Source organism: Hipposideros armiger, unplaced genomic scaffold (genome assembly GCF_001890085.2).
Source record: "Hipposideros armiger isolate ML-2016 unplaced genomic scaffold, ASM189008v1 scaffold_90, whole genome shotgun sequence".
NCBI classification, from domain to species: domain Eukaryota; kingdom Metazoa; phylum Chordata; class Mammalia; order Chiroptera; family Hipposideridae; genus Hipposideros; species Hipposideros armiger.
Window position 1 is genome coordinate 2365413 of NW_017731440.1, and position 19591 is coordinate 2385003.

The following is a 19591-nucleotide window of genomic DNA, read 5'->3' on the forward strand; positions in this document are numbered from 1 at the left end:
AGTCGTCTTATACGCCGGCAAATACGGTATTTTCTAATTCCTCTACTTACATAAAATCTTTTATTTCTCCGACAGGTTGTTCGGTTTCTACAAGGGAATTCTACCACCCATTTTGGTTGAAACACCAAAAAGAGCAGTGAAGGTACGTAGTGTATACCTTCCCACCAAGTGCAAATAGACTACACTGACAGCCTCTGCGTTAAAACATCCCACAGCAATCTATGGGACATACTAAGATTTTTACGCAGAAATTATAACATGATTTTTATTGTCATTAGACTTGATCCATCTCTCAAATATTGGTTTGTGGATTGTTTTTTCAGGTAAAGGCACTCCCTTCTAATGAGGAAACTATATAAAAATCACAGTGGTGAATGGAATTCATGTAATCAAAACACAGCAGCCACAAAATAGCTTGGACTTTTTTTCAGAGCAATTCATACTTTTTTCCTTTGGAGCAATAATTATTAAAGAAAGAGAGTGGGGAAAGAGAGGAGAGAGGAGAGGTGGAAAACCTTTTCTCCCTCAATCATTCTCATGTTATCAACAGAACAAACTAATACTCTATCTACCTTGTATATGATTCACATGTAACACGTGTATTTGGCGTGTTAACTTCATTCTCCCCACCCCCTATCTCCTCTATTAAAATGTTCTATTCTGGTTTTCACAAAACTGCTATTTCCACTACCTTCATTTCCATCTCTTTAACCACATAACTATGGAGTTTTATGTACTACTTACTGATTCTGTGTCTGGATAGGAACACAGAGGTTTGGCAGGACCTCCAAGGAAGAAAGAACTAAATCTGATCACTTTTTTATAAGTTTTCTCAGACAAAAGCCCTGATCACAGTGACTCTGATTGGCAGTGTCCCCCACCCCCACACCACTGACATCACTGCCTATGGCTTTGTCTTTTCATATTAAAGATAACATAAACTTAGACTGAAAGGCTTCCTTACCAACTAATGACATAAAACTTTTTTCATGTGCATTATTCAACTTGTATTCGCAATATTCCTGAAAGGTAAGAAGGGGCAGCTTATATATTTTTATTCAGTAAATTAAGAGAGTGACTAGGTTAACATTTATGATAAAATAACCACATATATACACAGACACCAAACTTTTATATTATGGCCAAATAGTAATTTAATAGGATTTAATTCAGGTCTAGAATTCAGAAAACAAAGCTTTAAAACAAACTCTATAAATTCATTCTCTTTGTTGCCATAGTTTTTGTGATTTTATATTATTATTTCAATAAGGATCTGAATCACAGTTGAGAATCTGGAAAAAGTTCACCAAAGTACACAAGAGAGCTGAATTGAATTATGAAATGGCTTCACTTGATAAAAGATTGCCCAAGTAAGCAAACAGAGCAGAGTTCCTGTTCAAAAGGGAAGTCACTTTGTCTCCATGGAATAATATATTCATTTGTTCAGTGTTTTACATGTATAAATAAAGTAAATTATAATTTAAAGTTTTTCTTGGAATATTTTTCCTTAATACTGTACATTGGAGACAATTTAAACTCTAAGAGGATTAAGGTTTATCAATGTTGAACAGTCTTTTATAGAAAAAAAAAAGCTGAGCTTTATAAAACTAAGTTGAGCTTTTAAAAAAAGCAATGCTCCCTGCCAGAGCAATGGTTAACAGATGAACTTTTGGGCAACTGGATATAGTATATGTGTCCCAGACATCTTGTTTCAAGTAGATTTACCTTAAAATTATGGAGACATATGGTAAATATGTTGGCTTTTTAAGTATAACTTGGAGTTAAGTGTATCTTTGCCAGATGGATAGCACTATTTTTCTCAACACAATTTATGAAAACATTCATTTTATAGATATTTATCTTAGGATTTGTGAGGAGAGTGATAATCTGATCATTATAGATTTCATATATCATAAACTGCTTCATTGTATGTCATCAAACCTCAGAAAAAATATTCAGAGACCATATATACACATGCACACTTATACATATATATGGCCTGTGAATATTGTATACATACATGGATATAGATATAGATCTTTTTTGGAACACACATTTCAGTTACAATCATTACTCTAATCAGAAACAGATAATGTTAAGTTTTTCCTTACTTTAATCTATAAATGAGATTAATCATTAAAATAATAAGACTCATTGACGCTATATAAATGCAACTTCCCTTTTCACTAATTAAAACAGAATTAGTATTGCATTTAGCAAAAGGAAATGAAGACCTCAGAAAGAAGACCAACTGGTTCCTCAGAAATGGGAGGCACCGTGTTCCATGTCCCAAGGTTTAGTCTTGAGCTTCACATGTCCAGAAAGACCTTTTTTCCAGACTCTCAAGGCTGGCCTAATGCTAACCAAACTCATGAGAGATTATAAATTGTAAAGGGTATTTGTTCATCACTATCTCTACACCTGTCATAATGTCTACACATACTAGATGTTTCATTCATTTTAGATAAATAAATGGGCCATATAGAGAGAGGAACAGAAAGAAAATGTATTGATTTATAGCAGGAGACATTCCTGTCCTGTTCCCCAAAATTCCCACATCTACTATTCAGAGTTTCCAGAAGGGCAAGACTTCCGTTTCCAGGCAAGATGGAGGAACAGGAACCAGATTTACTCTCCTGCCTGAAACAACAACAACAACAAAAATGAATGAAACCACAACTTTCAAGACACTGGACATGGACAAGGAAGGATAGTGAGATGGGAAACAAAGGAGATGAGCCATATGGATTGTTCCACTTCACTGCCTTGAGAGGGTTTCCAAGCCCAGGTGGGGGGATCTAGGCAGAGCTCAGTGGACGTCCTGGGTTGAGAAGGGGCTGAGAGGATGGGGAGGGCAAGGCAGCTAGAGTTCACAGGACAGAGTACTGCAGAAGAGAGAACTGCACAGAGCTCTAAAGCATCTGCAAAGGGGCCCCTTAACTATTCAGTTGAGAAGTGACCAGTGCACGCGTGTGAGGAAACTAGCAAAGCCTGGGGAACAACCATCCAAGGACTGGAGGGAGCAGCGTTCCTAGTCACACAGGGCTGAGAATAGCACCTGTTCCCACCAGCCAAATCAGAAGGCTTCAAAATGCACAGGCAATTGAGAGGAATACTCAGAAGGGGTTTGCCTCCATAGTAATGTAATGACAGAAAATCAGAAAGAAAAAAATGCATCTTTACACCAGAAAGGAACAAGGAAGTGGGGCCTTTAGTGAGGCCCATTGTTTCCCAGAAATTCCCTGAACCCAGGGATCCCTTGGACCCCTTAGAGCAGTGTTTCCAAAACGTGGGTCATGACCCATGAGTCATGAAATCAGTATAGCCAATCACTAGATGCAGTGGGTCCTGACCAGAAAAAAATTTTTAATAAAGTAGAATAGAAACAGAATTATTCATAGTAAAGGCATAGATATTGTTTTATAGCAATGTTTTGTTTCAGTTATAAATACATGAGCACACTATGTGCATGTGTGTGCATACATGTACCTGTGCTGGGCAAATGTTTTTAATGTAGATTATAATAAAAAAATTGAAATCTGCCTTGAGGGACTCTGGGCTTCCAGGGTCAGGTAAGGCAAGACCTCAGCAGCAAGAAAACTCTAGGGCAAACAGTCTCTACCCAAACCACCAACAATCACAGCTCAGCACTGAGTCAGTATAGTATTATGGTTATGAGCATTCACAGGCTTTGGTATTAGGAGGAAATCTCGGTCCTTGCACTCACCAAATGCAGGACATAGATCTATAAAATGGGAACCATGGTTGTACCATAACCTGTGACCTGCTGATGTTGTATGGATTAAATGCAGAAGTACATGCAAAGGCCTTAGTGTGTTTCCTGGACCACAGCAGGCTCTCCTGAGTGATATGAATAACTAAAGTGCCTGTTGTTCCTTTAGTAACCAAAATGAAAAAAGGGAATGGAAACTAAGATTTTCTGCAAGTCTCCAATGTGCAGGCATGCCAGGGAATCTTACTTAAAAGCTCTTATTTAAGGACTGCTCTAAAACGTAAGTTTTGTGTCCTTGACGGTTAGAAAGGTCAAGCGACTCACCCACCCTTTCACAGCTAAGTGGCATAGTCAGAATTCAGACCAGGACTACTCCCATCAAAAGCCCGGCAAGGTAATTGTCAAAAAAACAAACAAACAAACAAAAAACCCAGTGATGATGATGACCATAAAAAGGAAGAAAAAATAAATTACCTTTAAAGCCTAAGACTATAACACATTTCCTTCCACAGTTAACAGTTTCTAGCACCTCTCTCATCAAAACAGTGACTACCACCACCCTGGTGATATTATTGTAACCCCAGGATAGTTTCAGAGTTATCACCATCCACTACAGAGTTAGATCAAGAAGGCAGGGGTTCTCTTTGTTTACTGTTGCATCCCCAGTGCCTCTTAGAACTTGGGAGACATTCAATAAAATGTTTGTTGAATGAGTGAATGAATGAATCCCTGTTCTAGAAAAGGCTACACCCATAGCTGATCCAAAGAAGCATGGCACAAAAATAGTTCCTGGTTTTTTTAAAAGAATCAAAATCTGTGAGGTGATGCAGCCACTTGGGCTGCCCAAAGACTCACTAGAGCCATGTCTACACCACAGAACTACCTTTCTCTAACAATGGGGTATTATTTTATTTGGTCCCCAAATCTACAATTTTTTTCTTGCTCCATTTTACTGGGTTATAAAGGAATAGAGTAGAAGACATGTGAGACCATAACATACCCATGCCATTTCTGGGGTCTTGAGAAACGGATCCTAGCAGGACCTAAGTGGGTCTCATCGACTGTAGTTTGCAGCTAGCTAACAGAGTACCCAGGAGCTAAACATCATGTTTAAGTAGAGTTGTTGCCCAAAATGTAGAATATAAATAGACAAGGAAGAGAAAAAAATTGGGGGGGGTGGGGGGTGGGTATGTTATATGAAATGACTGATTAGATTTGCCTCCATAGAAATTCATTTTCAGGAAAATATTAAACATCATCTACTGAAGGAATAAACTCTTCACCATCACCGTATTTTAATATGGTGATAATTTAAAGGAAGTGAGTAAGCGGCTCTCCTCCATTCAGGTAGAGAACAGCCTGGCTTTAAGCAGGGATGGATTAGACAACCTCATAGTTTATCATGGCATCTTCATCATCGCTAAGCATTTAGACATTCCATAGACCAGTAGAGATACACAGCAATACAAATGCAAGTTAAAGCTGAGAAGTGGGTGTCTTTTACAAGCGGGTTAGAAAATCGGGCATTCACTGGGAAAGCAATTCATAGAGAAAACAGACGAGACCAAAGATCTCAGGTCTCTGTGCCTATAATTTTGAATCACTGCCATAAAAAAGAAGTCTATTGATGTCTGGGGAAACTGAAAATGGTCATGGTAAATGGAAGCTGTATGGTTCATTTACTTCTATAAAGGATTCCACCAGCTCTTCTGTAGGTTATTATAGCTGCATTTGAAAATGTGAATGTTAAAGTAAGATAGCAACTACCCGAGACCAGATTAAAAACTGTTCGATGGTTTATCATTTTTTAAAATGCTGGTTAGTATAATGATTTACTAAAGAAATTTGAGTCAGTTAAAGGGTTTGTTGCAGGAAATTGTTATAAATCTCTGGGTTTGGTTTTGTTTCACAGTTTTTCACCTTTGAGCAGTATAAGAAATTGCTCGGATCTGTGTCACTGTCACCAGCCTTGGTAAGTGAGAGTATTTATTATACTTAAGTGTGTGTGTTATTTCATAGAGCAAAATCTGGAAACAAGAAGCCTTTTGATTCCCCAAGCCCAACTACTAAAATATGAATTCGAGTTATTCAATGTTCCGTTACTTGTTGAAAACCATCTTCCTAATAACTCACAATTTGGCTATTTTGTAGCTCCCAGTAATGAATTTATGATAATGGTGATATATTTAGAAACACTCATATGAGATATGGACAAGAATATAAAATAAAGAGTATATTTTCAAAGATTCTTTTAAAGCCAAAACATGCATATGTTTACATATATACTGCACTTATCTATTTATGCAAACGTCAAGATGCCTGAAATGATTCCTAACAGGTCACTTTTGCAGACTTTACTTAAGCTGTCGTAAATATAGGATTTCAGGTCTCTCTGTGGTCAGATGCAGAATGAAGGGCCTTTTGTGGTCAGGGAGAATAGTGATCTTACAAGGACACATCTCAACTATTACATGCAAATCACTTGGTGATTTGAATATTTCCCGATGCCACTCCTTTTCTTCTTGGTGACTGTGCCGCCTGTCACAAAACAAGTTACATTCTATTGACCCAATGGGTTCTTCACACTTCATTGGCTTTTTCTACAAATATGTGTGCAATGCAAGCCCCAGAGAGAGCAAATGCACTGATTTCTCTCTCCACGTCTGTAAAACAAAACAAAGTCAAATATCTGCCTTGGCCCTCCAATTGGCAACGTACCTCCCAGTCTCTAGAAAAACCCCCAGTTTGCCTGCTGAAACGGACCTCAAAACTCAACCAGAGAGGCAGTGTTCTGAGCATCAGCTCTTTCGTTATTTTACTTGTAGAGGTTCGTTTCAGAATATTTACTCTGCCAAATGGAAGGATCTGTTATTTTAAAACATCATACATGTCCCTTTTCTAGGAAGGATAGTGTTAAGAAAACTAATTGTATGGCTTAGTGGTATGACAAAGAAACCTCTTGTCTAGCCTCCTACCTAAACAAGGTGGCTGTGAGGTGGCCTCATACGGAAGGGGTAGGACCACAAGTCCTAAAATGAGCTAAGATTTTTTTTTAATTCCTCAGTGTCTCCCCTTAATGTTACTCTTAACTCTGAAAACATCTTGTCAAAAAGAGGATTAAAACCTTGCTATCAAGAGACAATAAAATACAGTCTCCAGAGGGCAGGCTGGCTGTTCCTATGTGGAGCCTTGGTACCATGTGAGAGATTCCAGCGCTTTGGTCCCTACGCATGCAAACTGTATACAGTTTTCCCCTTTTCTTGAACTCCTTTATTCCAGTTTCTTTCTGATACAGCTAAGCACTTAAACAGTGGTTAAATGTCCCCTGGTGCTTTCACATGAAAAGCTTAGGAGGCTGGGAACCCGACAGTTATTGCTGGTCTCTGGAACAATCTCAGTAACATGATCTGCTGATAGCTGATCAATTCTTTTGACAAGGGACTGCTGAACACTATTTCTGACAGCAACTGTAGCTGAGTTTATAGAAGAACAAAAAAGTGAATTACTTGAAAGATTGCATATAGTAATAAAAACCCGAACATCTGGATTTTAGCTTTTTCAGTCAGAAAAGTTTGGGACTAGTATTTTTTTTTCCCCCTGCTTTTGGCTTCCATGATGGAAGTCTGATATCAATGATTAAAATACTTGGTCTGTTGCTCTATGGAAATATGTTTAAAATTGTAATGAAGGGGCATGAAAGGAAAACATCATTAGTTATTCCCTCTCTCCTAGAATCGGTACACGGTGCCATTCTGCCTCTCCATTTTTATGTGCAACGTAAGAATGGCTTTTGTATAGGACTTTACCAAGGGCTTTCACACGTGATTTTGACCCTCATACCAACTTTACTAGGTAAGAAGATTAGATATTATTGTCTCCATTTTACAGATGAGAAAACTGTGGCTTATGAAAGATTCAGTGATTTAGACACAAAGCTGCGGCTAGCCCATGGGGTCTTTCTGTGAATTATGAAAAGGCACTCCTTTATTCTGACTGATGCCTCTCCAGGACTCCAGCTCCACAAATGGGGCACAGGCTGGATTTCAGCTTCCACACACACCTCTGTACACAAACTAATGTATGTAGATGGCAGCTCTGGTCTAAACCAGCCAGTAAGTGACAGAAACAGACCAAAACCCAGACCTCCTAGCTCTGGAGTCCGCCCTTGTCCCACCTTGCCGCCCTTCTAAGGTTATGGAACGTTCCTTTTTCCCTTTCCTCTTTAAAGCCTCCTACTTTGGAAAAATTAGAGACTCCTAATAAGACTTTCCTGTTCTTTATATTTCATTGGCTTTTGTCTCCTCTTAGTTGTATGCAGTACTGCCTCTTCTGAAATTAGAACTTCAGCACGAAAGATTTTTTTTTTTTTTAGCCTCCGTTTTGAGAGTTTGAGGTCTTGTTTCATTTTGTTTTCCTCGGGGTGGTGTGTGTGTGTGGGTGGGTGGGTGTGGGTGTGGGTGTGTGTGTGCCTGTGTCTTTTAATCATTGTGGTTATTTTTGATACAGATTTTTCTGAAAAACCTTGAGGCAGCTTACTTAGAAGAAAATTCTAGAAAGTTGCTCTACCTTACTGCAGAAATCTTTAACAGATAGCAAATAAGGACTCGACATACAGTGATTCTTTGATATATGTTCTAGATTTTAGTTGAGCCCTTCAGAACAACCTCACCATTTCTGATCTCAGCTTTTATTCCTCAGCTTTTAGGTATAGAAGAATAGGGCCATATCAGTTTAAAGGAATGGGAAAAGGATGAATAAAAAATAACTTTTGCTTAATAATAGTCTAGAATAGTAACTTTAAGAACATGGCTATACATTTAAATCTTTTCAGCTATACTGTTTGGTTACCTGAAATTTAGCTTTTTATAGACATTTTATTTGTGGTTCTGCTCCTTGAATTGTTTTTATTGGCTCAATAGTGTATGTAAATAGATGTTTAAAAATGAAGCTCTCCTCCTACAAGTCAAACTCTCTTTTAATCGCTACATGTGCAGATGTTTTAGGATTCACCTTAACTCAGTAAAACAACCTTTCTTTTCATTAGAGAAAAAATCGTTTTTGATGGAGCTTTGACATTTTATTTTGAATTGTTAGGATGTGGTTTGTGGCTTCTATAATTTTTTCTTCATGGTCAGCATCTAACCAAGAACTAAAGCTGTTTAGTAATGGTATATGGTACATTTATGTACATTTCTCTAGTCTCATTGTGTTGTGTTATGAGGAGGATGCTTAACACAGTACACATGATACCTTGTTTTAAAGTATTGACTTATTTAATTTTTCTAGACATTCGCCATTGCTGGACTGGCATCTGGACTAACAGAAGCCATTGTGGTTAACCCTTTCGAGGTAGTAAAAGTTGGCTTGCAAGCCAATCGGAACACATTTACAGAGGTAATCGCTTAATGCTTTCCTATTGTTGAGGGAATGTAAAAAATTATTTTTAAGTATAGATTAAAAATTGTGACCCCAGCTCTTGTTCATTTGCTAAAGCCATAGAAAAGTATGCTTAAGGGCCGGCCAAGTGGCACTTTGGTTAAGAGCTGGCTTGGGACGCCAGAGGGCCCCAGTTCGGATCCCACATATGAGGGCCAGTGACACTGCCCTCTATAGCTAAGATGCTTAACAACAGCTCAACCTGGAGCTGGGCTGCCGTGAGTCTCCAGCAATGGCGTAGCCTGCAGCGCCTGCTGCAGTGGGTTGCCATGGGCTACCGTGTGTAGCCAGCAGCCAGCGTGAGTGGCCAGCAGCCGCAGTGAGCGGCCGTCCAGAAGCCAGTGAATGATCTGCCTCGCCCAGGAAGAGCACAATGATGGTGCCAACTTGGGCCAGTAAAGCAACGTCCTCCACAACTAGACTGAAGAACAGAAGGACAGCAACTTGTCTGTTCCCCTTCCCCCAACTCCCCAGCGCTGTTCCCATCCCCCAATTCCCCAATTAAAAAAAAAAGAAAAAGAAAATTATGCTTAAAGAAGTAGCATAAGAAAAAAGTCAAATTTCTCCTGCAAAGAAAATGTTAACATAAATGCACTAAAGTCTGAGGGACAAACACATGTTTACACATTTTTATTTTAAAGTTTTAATGTAATCTATGATGACTTATTTGGAAATGTTGTCCCTATGCTTGGCAACACTTTTATTTCACATTACTCTAGAATAGGCTACAGCAGAAACCTGACATGATAATATTATTGTGCTTTTTAAAAAAAATTATGAAGTCATTTTCAAAAATTACCTCACTCCTTTCCCTACTCCACCCACTGCCCTCCCCCAAAGATCCTGATAATCTGTCAAGCTTGTCTTATAGGTTAAATCTGAGTGAGCAAGTTACTAAACCTGTGTGGATGTCACCACTTTGACAACAATGGGTCTTGACATTTAATCGCTGGTACCTGATTTTCCATAGAGACAGCTTCCCTTGGTGTGTGCTGTCTTCGCTTCCTTCCAATTGCCTCATAATTCCCTTTAAACCACCAAGTCCAACTGTTATTGCTTTATTCTATTGGGTGCCAAGCACAAGGTAGAAAAAAAAATAAGGGGATTGATATTCTAGGTCCTTTCCTAGCGTTTTAATTTAATGCTGCAACTGGGTAGCATGTGGTATAAATTGGTTTGGAGTATCTGCTGACCTAAATTTCTCTGTAGAAAAGATCCCCTGCCTGCTACTTAAGCAGCTGTTAGTGGGTGGAGACCCCCTCACTCCTACCCCACTTCCTGCCTGCTGATACTGCCTGAGAGCCCCCCTGGCAGCTTTGTGAGCAGGGGTGTGGCAAAGGAGAGGGGGGCCTACTCACCTGTAGCTGCCGAGGCCCACGAAGGACAGGGTTGGCCTGTTACAGCAGATGGTATCTACTCAGATGAAGTCAATCCTAATTAAGGGAGATTTTATTCCTTTTAAGTTTCAAAAGCTTGTCTAAATTGCAGTGATATATAGTGCTTCTGAAAAGGTTGAAAATCCCTGTTACCCTCGTCTTTGTATGTATTTTGTTTTCTCTCCATTCTCACTTGAATGATGAAAAAAGATGGTGAGCAACAGGAGGAAATGAAAAGAGACGCTTTTCAAATTTCCTATCAATAGGGAGCATTTAAAACAGCCCCCATGAACACACGAGGCAATATGCAGATGATGTATTATGAAACCTATATAATTTTATTAACCAATGTCACACCAATAAATTAATAAAATTTTTTTTAAAAAAACCAGCCTCCATGGAATCTGCTCAAGGAAAATTTGATTTGTTAAACTAGGAGAATTAGCAGCTAGAAGAAAATGTTGGCGCTCCCCATCCAATGCCTCATTTTACCTATTGGGAAGCTTTTCTTAGAGCAGCAATGAGTAAGCAAAGGAATAAACAGGCCTTCAACTGCAGGCAGACCTTTATCAATGCGGCATGTAACCAGAGGGACATAAATGGGACAGAGCACCAAAAAGCACTCACAAGAATGAAAATAATGGGTTATCACAGCACCTCTGCTCATGCCTAATGTTTCTTCTCTCCCCTCTGCCCTCAAGGAGGTTCTACACTGAGGCCAAGTAAGCGCTGTTCATGTTTTGCATGTGTTAAGGCCTTGCTAGAGCGTGGGAAACACCCTTCTAGCCCAACACAAGAATGCTGCATGTGTACGTGTCCCCAGCTTATTTACACGAGTGCAGTCTGTGTAAATTGTTTATGAATATGCAGCCGTTTTGTAAGTGTAGGAGAAAGGGGCACTTGTTTGGGGTCATTTCTTTTGCAGAATTCACTGAACTGGGTTCATTGTCAGATGTGAGACAAAATAAAATCTGTTAGGTACATTATAAAATATTTGCAATATTACTTCACTAGTCAGAACTTAGCAAATTAGGGAGCACATAGGTCACATGTGTCAGCATTTATTTCTAGCATTATTTCAGATTTAGTAGTTGAACTGGGGGTGGGGTGGGTACTTTATAGTGAAAGTAGTTAGTAGTGCGTTGTCACCCAACATAAAGTAATGGGACTATGCCTATTGCAAAAAATATCTGAAAGACATGATGCGGTAAGAATAGCAAATTTCGATCTAATTATTTAAAAATAACTACCAGTCACTTTTGGTAATGCAGTTATTTCCTGTGTCTTTTGTCTAGGAGCAATTAACTCCAAACCTTCCTCCACTGACTAGCATTTTCTTTTATCCAACAAGGGGATGCTCTTTTGTTAATTTGTACCTGTGTTGAATTCATCCAAATATTATGTGTGCTCACTTCAGCATTTGTATGGCCAAGAATAAGTGTTGCTTTCTTCGCTTTGAGGCTTTGTAGGTTGTCAAGAAGTATGGGGGTGGAGAGTGGAGAAGGCGAAGAGAAAGAGAAAGAGAAAGGGAGGAAGAAAGGAATTAATTTGATGCCCAGCGCATTTAAAATTTAAAGTTCTTGTTTTAAGAAAAAAAGTTTTAATCCAAGTATAAAGGTAATGCATATTTATATTAGAAAACACCAAAAAACTATATTTCTGTGTATACATATAATCATATAAGTGTACTAAAATGATCTAGACTCTAGAGCAGCTCTGTCCAATAGAAAATGTAATGTGAGCCACCTTTTTTAGTAGCTATATTAGAAAAGGTAAAAAGAAACAGATGAAATTAATTTAATACTATATTTTATTTAACCCAATATATCCAAAATATTATCATTTCAACATTTAATCACTATATAAATTATATGAGATAATTTACACTCTATTTTCATACTTAGTCTTCAAATCTCACGTGTATTTCATACTTACAAGCACATTTGAACTTGAACTAGGACATTTTAAGTGCTCCATAGCCACATGTGGGTAGTGACTTCCTTATAGGAAAATGCAGGTCTTAAGGAATTCATACAAAGTTCTCGCTGGTTACCTCTGGAAAGGAGAGTGGAGCAGGGAGAGGGAGGCAAGAATTTAAGGAAAGGGCTTTGTGTACCTGAATGTTTAACATGATAATATATACTCAGTATTCTTTGAACATTTACTTTAAAAAGTAACAGTTGCTCATTGTAGAAAATTTAGAAAATACAGGGCAATATAAAGGAAAGTAAACGATCCCCAAGAAATGTTCTACTCACTCTGCCATAATCAAGCCTGCCTTCGGGAGAACCTACCTTCAGGGGGAACCTTCCCAGCTGATCCGGCTGGAATGACTTGTTGGCCCATTTTAGGGCTCAACCAGGTTCCTCTCTTGTTAGGGAAGAATAATAGTAATAGGCACATCCAATGGTGTGATTGAGGGCTAAAAGAGCGATACGTGTAAAGCTGTCAGTATAGTCTGGCATATAGTGATGGTTTAATAAGTGTTAACAGTTATTATTATAACATGCTTTTTATGAGAATTAAATGTGACGATATATGCAAAGGACTTAACGCGGCCCCTGGTACATTGTAGGCACTTAACCAGTGATAACTATTTCTAGATGCACATTGATCTTATCAATCCTTAAGTTTAAGTAGACACATTTATCTTGAGATACTGCCCCGATTAATATAGAGCAGTCACAGCTGACTCCAGCAGTGAGCATGAAAACAGATTACTGGGCAATGGTCAGCCTTCTTCTTTCGGTCATCCTCGCCTGCCAATATTATCCTCTTAGCCTAAATTCTTTATCAAGGCTTAAGGGCTGGAAGCCTAGTTCCAATGCCTATTGATGAGGTCTTTACACCCAGATGCAGGTCGATGATCATAAACAATAGCTGGACATCTGTTTGCTGGAAATGACAGCATCCAGCAGCAGAAGTTGAAACCAAAAACATTTGAAGCCACTTTAGAAAGAAGTCTACCACAATCAAGGTATTCTTCCTCTTTAATAGCCGTATCAAGTTAATGTGGATTCTTGATCAAGCCTCCTTAGTCTCTTCAGATGGAGGTTGTGAACTGAGCTCGTTTTCAGCATTTTTAGTCACTTATAGCCACCAGCTGTGGTGGAAGTCTACACGGATGGGCGGCAGGCAGAATGGCCAAATGGCTTGAGGGCACCTTTAAGAAAAGCAGAGCCGTTTCCCCTAGATTCCAGCGGTTCTCAACCTGTGGGTCGTGACCCCTTTGGGGGTCAAACGACCTTTCCCAGGGGTCGCCTAAGACCATCGGAAAACAAAAAGATATTTACATTGCGATTCATAACAGTAACAAAATTACAGTTATAGAGTAGCAACGAAAATAATTTTATGGTTGGGGGTCACCACAACATGAGGAACTGTATTAAGGGGTCGCGGCATTAGGAAGGTTGAGAACCGCTGCTGAAGCTTATTTCGCAGGTAGAGAGATGACTCTTGTTCTGCCAATACTGTGAGTTTCTCAGGCAGCAGGTCTGCTGTTCAGCCTTTCTACCCCCTCCTACGTATGAACCGCCATGGATCCTACAAAGTAACTGTGGCTGTTCCTATTTTGTCAGTCTGAGAAGGTGAGTCACAACGTGGTCCTTTAAAAACATGAAAATTTCCTAAGAAGTTGGTGCAGCAGAGAGGGGCGCTGCAGTGGAAGATAGCCTAGGGTTATGGTAGCCAATAACATAGTTAATGTTACACTTAAAGGCTTATTGGCAGTGGTGGAGTGATGAAGTTGAAGCAAAAGGACTGCCATGGTCCCAGGTGCACAGAACACGGGCTAGATGGAGGGTATGGAATGTACGTAGATGCCCCTTGGCCCTGTGGGGAGGGTGTGGCTGGCAGAGGGCCAGAATGGGGCCTTCGGAAGCCTGAGATCTAGGACAGAGGCCCCTCTCACTGGGGTCCAAGGACATTACTGGCAGAGCAGAGGCTACATGTGTTATGTTTTTGGAGCCTCCAGTGCCATTCCCATCAGATTTCCCAGGAATGGCAGGTCATCTGCTGGCTCCAGCTGCCTGCGTTCTCCCTTCTGTGGTCTGGGACTGATTCTCTAGCTAGTCAGAAATATGTTGCCCGTAAAATATGCTTTCCCAACCAGGTTAACCATAAACTATTCTAAAAATTTAAGGAAATTGTGGTTAATTTGGTTTCTGATACGTTTCTCAGATCCTTCCAGTTTCTGTGCAAAGTGTTTCAATAGGTGTGCTTGTCCCTCCTCCACTTTTTAAATTACCACCTTATCAGTCAAAGGCTATAATCCCTGCCACACTTCCTCCAATTCCAACACCAGAATCTTGGCCAGCACCTTAAAATTCACAGTGAATAAAGAAAACCAGTCTCTAATTTAAATATGCTTGACCTTCTGTGGGGAGCAAAGTAATCACAGCTTTGTCACGCTCTGGTTTGGTTCAGTGGGTATAAAAACATGTTCAGATAAAATCGGGATAGACCCAAATTTCCCCCTGTCCTTCAAACTAAACCCAAGCAAAGTGTTGTTCTGCTTTGGCTTAGCGCTAGGCTTGCCCAAGAAGTTCTCTATTGGAGATGGTTTGCACATCCAGTCTTGCCAAAAGTGTGACTTTGTAGTGTGTTGTCCTTATAGGAACTTTCTCCCCTCTTAACTGGATGCATAGTTTTTTTATCTGTATATTTATAAGCACTAGAAGTCCCATATCGGTTGTGCTAAGCCAAGCGGTGTTTGGCATGCTCTCTGATAGCTGGAAAATGTGAATTTCTCCCCAGGAGCAAAATCTTGTATGAATTGTTTCCCAGTTTTTCTCTCCACTTTGAAACTGACTTCAAAGTTATTATTTGGCCAACGGGCTATGTTTTCCTTCCCTTGAGGTCTATAGGATTGGCCTCTGATGTGTGGATGAGGCACAGGTTTTCCTTCTAGTCTGTCATTTTTATCTACATTACATATGAATATAATCATTCTCACCCCCAAATAAGAAACTAAACCTTTAGGAAATTGCAAAAGCCTGTTTCACCTCCATTTCATTTTAAAGATGTTAAGCCCAAGAAAGGAAAAAGTAGTCTTCTACCTATGCTCTATGATTATAATTTTAAGGATCAGTGAATAGATAGTAAATGCATCATTGATGGTAGAATCTTTAAAAATAGGGATTTTTTTTAATTAGCTCAGGGTTTGATTCTGGTTTTGGATAATACCACTAAATATAGTTCTAGACACTTTATCCTGGGAGCTTAATAATCTAACAGAAACCAATTAGATCATATATGTTATCACAAAGCTTAGTGATTATTTTCTTCATGGGCAATTAACAGATATTTAAACTTAGACGTATTATGTAGAGTCAACATAAAGTGAATGAAAGAACTGTATTTTATGGTCATCTCTTTCAAGAAAAAGAGTCAAAGTTGAGTTATATAGAGAGCAAGTGTGTGACTCTGTTTACGGATAGTGCCAGAAGCCAACTTCAAGGGCATATCAACATTCATGAATGATGTATTGAGTTTAGTTCAAATTTTTCCTGCATTACTGTGTGAAACATTGCCTGGAAACTGTTCAGCACATAAATTATTTCTTTCCAGTCTATGATTCTTGTGGGCAGAAAAGTGAGTTATGTATATGAATCCATTCCTATAGTTATCTTTCAACAGTACCTGAGGCAGCAGCCAATCTGCCTCTCTACGATCATTTACAGAAAATGGACTTTAGCCTTCCATTCAGCTGTGCCAGGAACCCTAGATTTTTGCTTTCAGAATTGAGGCTTTGAAGTAATGATAATAGCTACCATTTACAGCTGTATCTATGTGCCAGATACTGTACAACATGCCTTACATGCTTTTTTCTTTATTTGATTTTTTTAATTCATGTAATTCTCTAAATTACAAAAGTCATACATGTTCCCCCCCTTTACAAATCAAGTAACACAGAGCTATATCATGAAAAAATAGTTGATGATTTTCTGCCAGCACCTCCCTTTAACCCCATCGCTCAGGTCTCAGCTTTGTATCTTTCCACTTTTCCTGATGCTCACACACACTTGATATTTCAAATCCTCCCATTATCCCTATAAGCTTGCTGGCTTTATCTCTATTTTAGAGATAGGGAAAATAAAGCCCAATGAATTTAATGCCTCTATGCCTCTAAGGAACTAAGCATTAGCACAGAGGTCTCTTTCTAGTCAACCACAGTGCTTTCATTGGGATAGAGACATGTAGGTAATTAAGAAGCTTAAGAGCAAGTCGAAAGTGTTACTGGAACCATAAAAAAGCAAAAACTCCTTCCACGTTGCCAGCCTCCTCTTAGCAGATTCCCCTGTGTATGGCCACCTTCCCCCCTGCTCTGCCAACAATGCAGGGAGGGGCAAGGCACAGTGTCACAGAGAAGGCCCTGTGCTCCTCCAGGGACGGTTATTCGGCAGCAACTGGGTATTGATGTAGCTTTGTGGCTCAGCATGTGGGAGAGTTTGTTTATAGCACATTATTCTCCACTCACAGATTGTCTTAAAACAGACCTGCTTATCAAACGTAAACTCTAGATAGAATATAATTATACTTAGGGTGTCTTTTTGTCCATAATCATGTCCTGAAATGTCTAAGCTAAAAGAAATGGTAAATGTGGGATTGTTAGCCCGATTCATCTCCTTCCACTTACGTTTTGTTTTCAAATAAAAGAAAGGTTTTTCTTTTTTTTTTTCTTTTTCAAATTTATGAAAATGCTTCAAGACTTCATTTGTGTAATGAAAAGCACAAGTGATCTCCTAGCTCCTGAAGAGCAAGGGTATTTTCCTACCTAAATGTAACAATTGGGTCTCCTCTTTTTTGACAAAGCAGTATTTTTCTGAAGGCCCAGATACGGACACACACTCCATTGTATAAAGGGCTCATCCGGCTTGCTTTCCAGCCATGTGATGAAATCCAGTGCAACACCCTTTCTCTATTAGCTCTAAAATGCAACAAAATTCACCTTGCCATAGCAAGCAAGTAAAGGGACGCATGTGGAGCATGCTGTCTTTTGACATGGTGTGCTTCGAGCTCTTCTCTGGTTTTAGAGGTGGAGGAAATCCACGACACACCCCATGCCTATACCTGCTGGCCAGCCTCTGATTGCTCTTTGCCCAGGGAACAGTGCCTGCTGCCTAAAACCTCTGTCTGTGATCTCACAAGCTAATGAGAGTCTGTATGGTCAGTAGTTGGATGGAAGAACTCCAGGAAACATAGCTTAGGCTACCATAAATCATCTCAGTGATTTGTGGGTAATGCTGGGCCCTCAGAGAGTAAGAAATCAGTGCCCCAGAGTGGTGCCAGGGGAGCATTGTTTAGGCAAAGGATCTTTTCACTAAGCTTCTTAAGGACTTTTAAAACAGAAATTTGATTCCACATTTCATAACCATCATGGAATAGTCTCATGGGTAGTTATAAAAATTATCAGTATATCTCTCCAAATAAAAATCAAAGCAAAAATATTTTAAGTTTCTAGAATATGAGCAAAGTACTGTACTAAACACTTAGCACAGTGCATGGCACCTAGGGGGCTTTCAATAGACATTGTTGAATAAATGATGCATGGGAGAGCAGGGGGTTCCCAGAATTAGCAGTTGGCAATGGCTGAAATGAAAGTTACAGAAGACTTCAAATGGAAATACTTCTGGTAGGGACCAGTGAACTGGGATTTCTATAAACCAGTGGTAGCACAACAGTATTAGCCAAATTCCGATCCACTTATTCTTCCATGCTTGCAGCTCTGGTGCAGTCCATGAAAGTTACATCTAGGAAAGTTAGAATGCCATTTGGCCCACAATTTTTAACTAAGCATGGAAATTGGAGTGAATCTAAATATTGGGTGACCTGCTGGATTGGATAGTATTGGAATCATTTGGCTGATGATGCTAATCAACCACCATTTTGTTTTGAAATGGAAGCTCAGTAATCAAATAATGTTAGTAAAATTCCTTGTGTTTACAGTGATCTAGTCAAAATGATTCTATATTTTCCTATTTAAGCCTCCTAGTGGAAGTCATGTTTTGCCTTTCTAATTAAATATTTGCTTACATGTGTGTCATACAATGTTGCTGAATGAAGCAAAAAGCACACTTCTAATTTTAATGGGAATTAGAGTTCAGGTTTCTCTTTACCTGAAAGTCCCAAGTTACCAGAAAAATATATTTGTGTTATTATATCTGTTACCTATATGAATTGGATGATCAAACTCTGAAAAGCTTACCACATATGTATAACAAGAATGAATCCACAGAATGTGAACAGCACTGAAATGTAGAGTTCTGGTTAAGCCGTTTACTAGTGTTTTCACTTTAGGAATATTATGTAATAATCCTTGGTTTCCTCATCTGCAAAATGAGAATATACCTGCTGCCTACACTATAGGGTTGTCGAGAGAAGCAATCATATATGCTAGGATGGCAGAACCGTGCAGAGTATAAAAGTATGAAGTTGGGAGTCTTGGGGATATGGGGGTGGGGGGCTCAGGTTGAGCTTTGGCACCACCACTTACTCTGTCATCTTGGGCTGGTAACTTAACCTTAGCTTCTGCTTCTATCAGATGGGGGTACTGATAATACCTATCTCACACGCTTGTTGAGAGGATTAAATAAGATGATATATATATAAAGTAGTAAGCATCTGTGATAATGGATACTATTGACGAGAACTTGTCCTGTTCCAGGTACCTGGTAATATGCATGACTGTACTTCCTAGTCTGTAAACTGTGTGATGTGGAGACCCAGCTAGTGTGCTTTTCCATTCCCAACCTTTGCTCCTGGGTGGCCTTGCTTCTACAGTCCATAGACTTACCAAATAGAGAGTTCTTACTGAGAACGCTTACTGAAGGATAGGGAAGAGGCCCATTTACAGGATCTACTGTTCCAGAGAGAAAAGCCTCTCTGGGGGTAAGGAAGGAGAGCTTTAGCCCAGGGGCGGGATTTGGTTGGGCCTCAGAGGAAACAGACCTATGATCTTGCATTCTGGAGGCCTTTCTGTTGAACTGTGTCACAGGGTCCAGGGCTCTGGGAAAAGGAAAGGATAGTCAGAGGAATGAGAAGGAAG

The 19591-nt window shown here is 39.5% G+C and overlaps 1 protein-coding gene across 2 annotated transcripts in view; it reads left to right on the plus strand.

Annotated features, from left to right (window-relative positions):
* Positions 1-19591, plus strand: part of SLC25A21 (solute carrier family 25 member 21) — a 471814-nt gene that overhangs the window by 422795 nt on the left and 29428 nt on the right. Inside the window, exons 4-6 of one of the 2 annotated variants that reach the window (XM_019644728.1) lie at positions 76-142; positions 5646-5705; positions 9020-9127. In XM_019644728.1, coding sequence (XP_019500273.1) covers positions 76-142; positions 5646-5705; positions 9020-9127 — 235 coding nt within the window. The remainder of the gene's footprint in view (positions 1-75; positions 143-5645; positions 5706-9019; positions 9128-19591) is intronic. The other variant, XM_019644729.1, reaches the window with a different exon arrangement.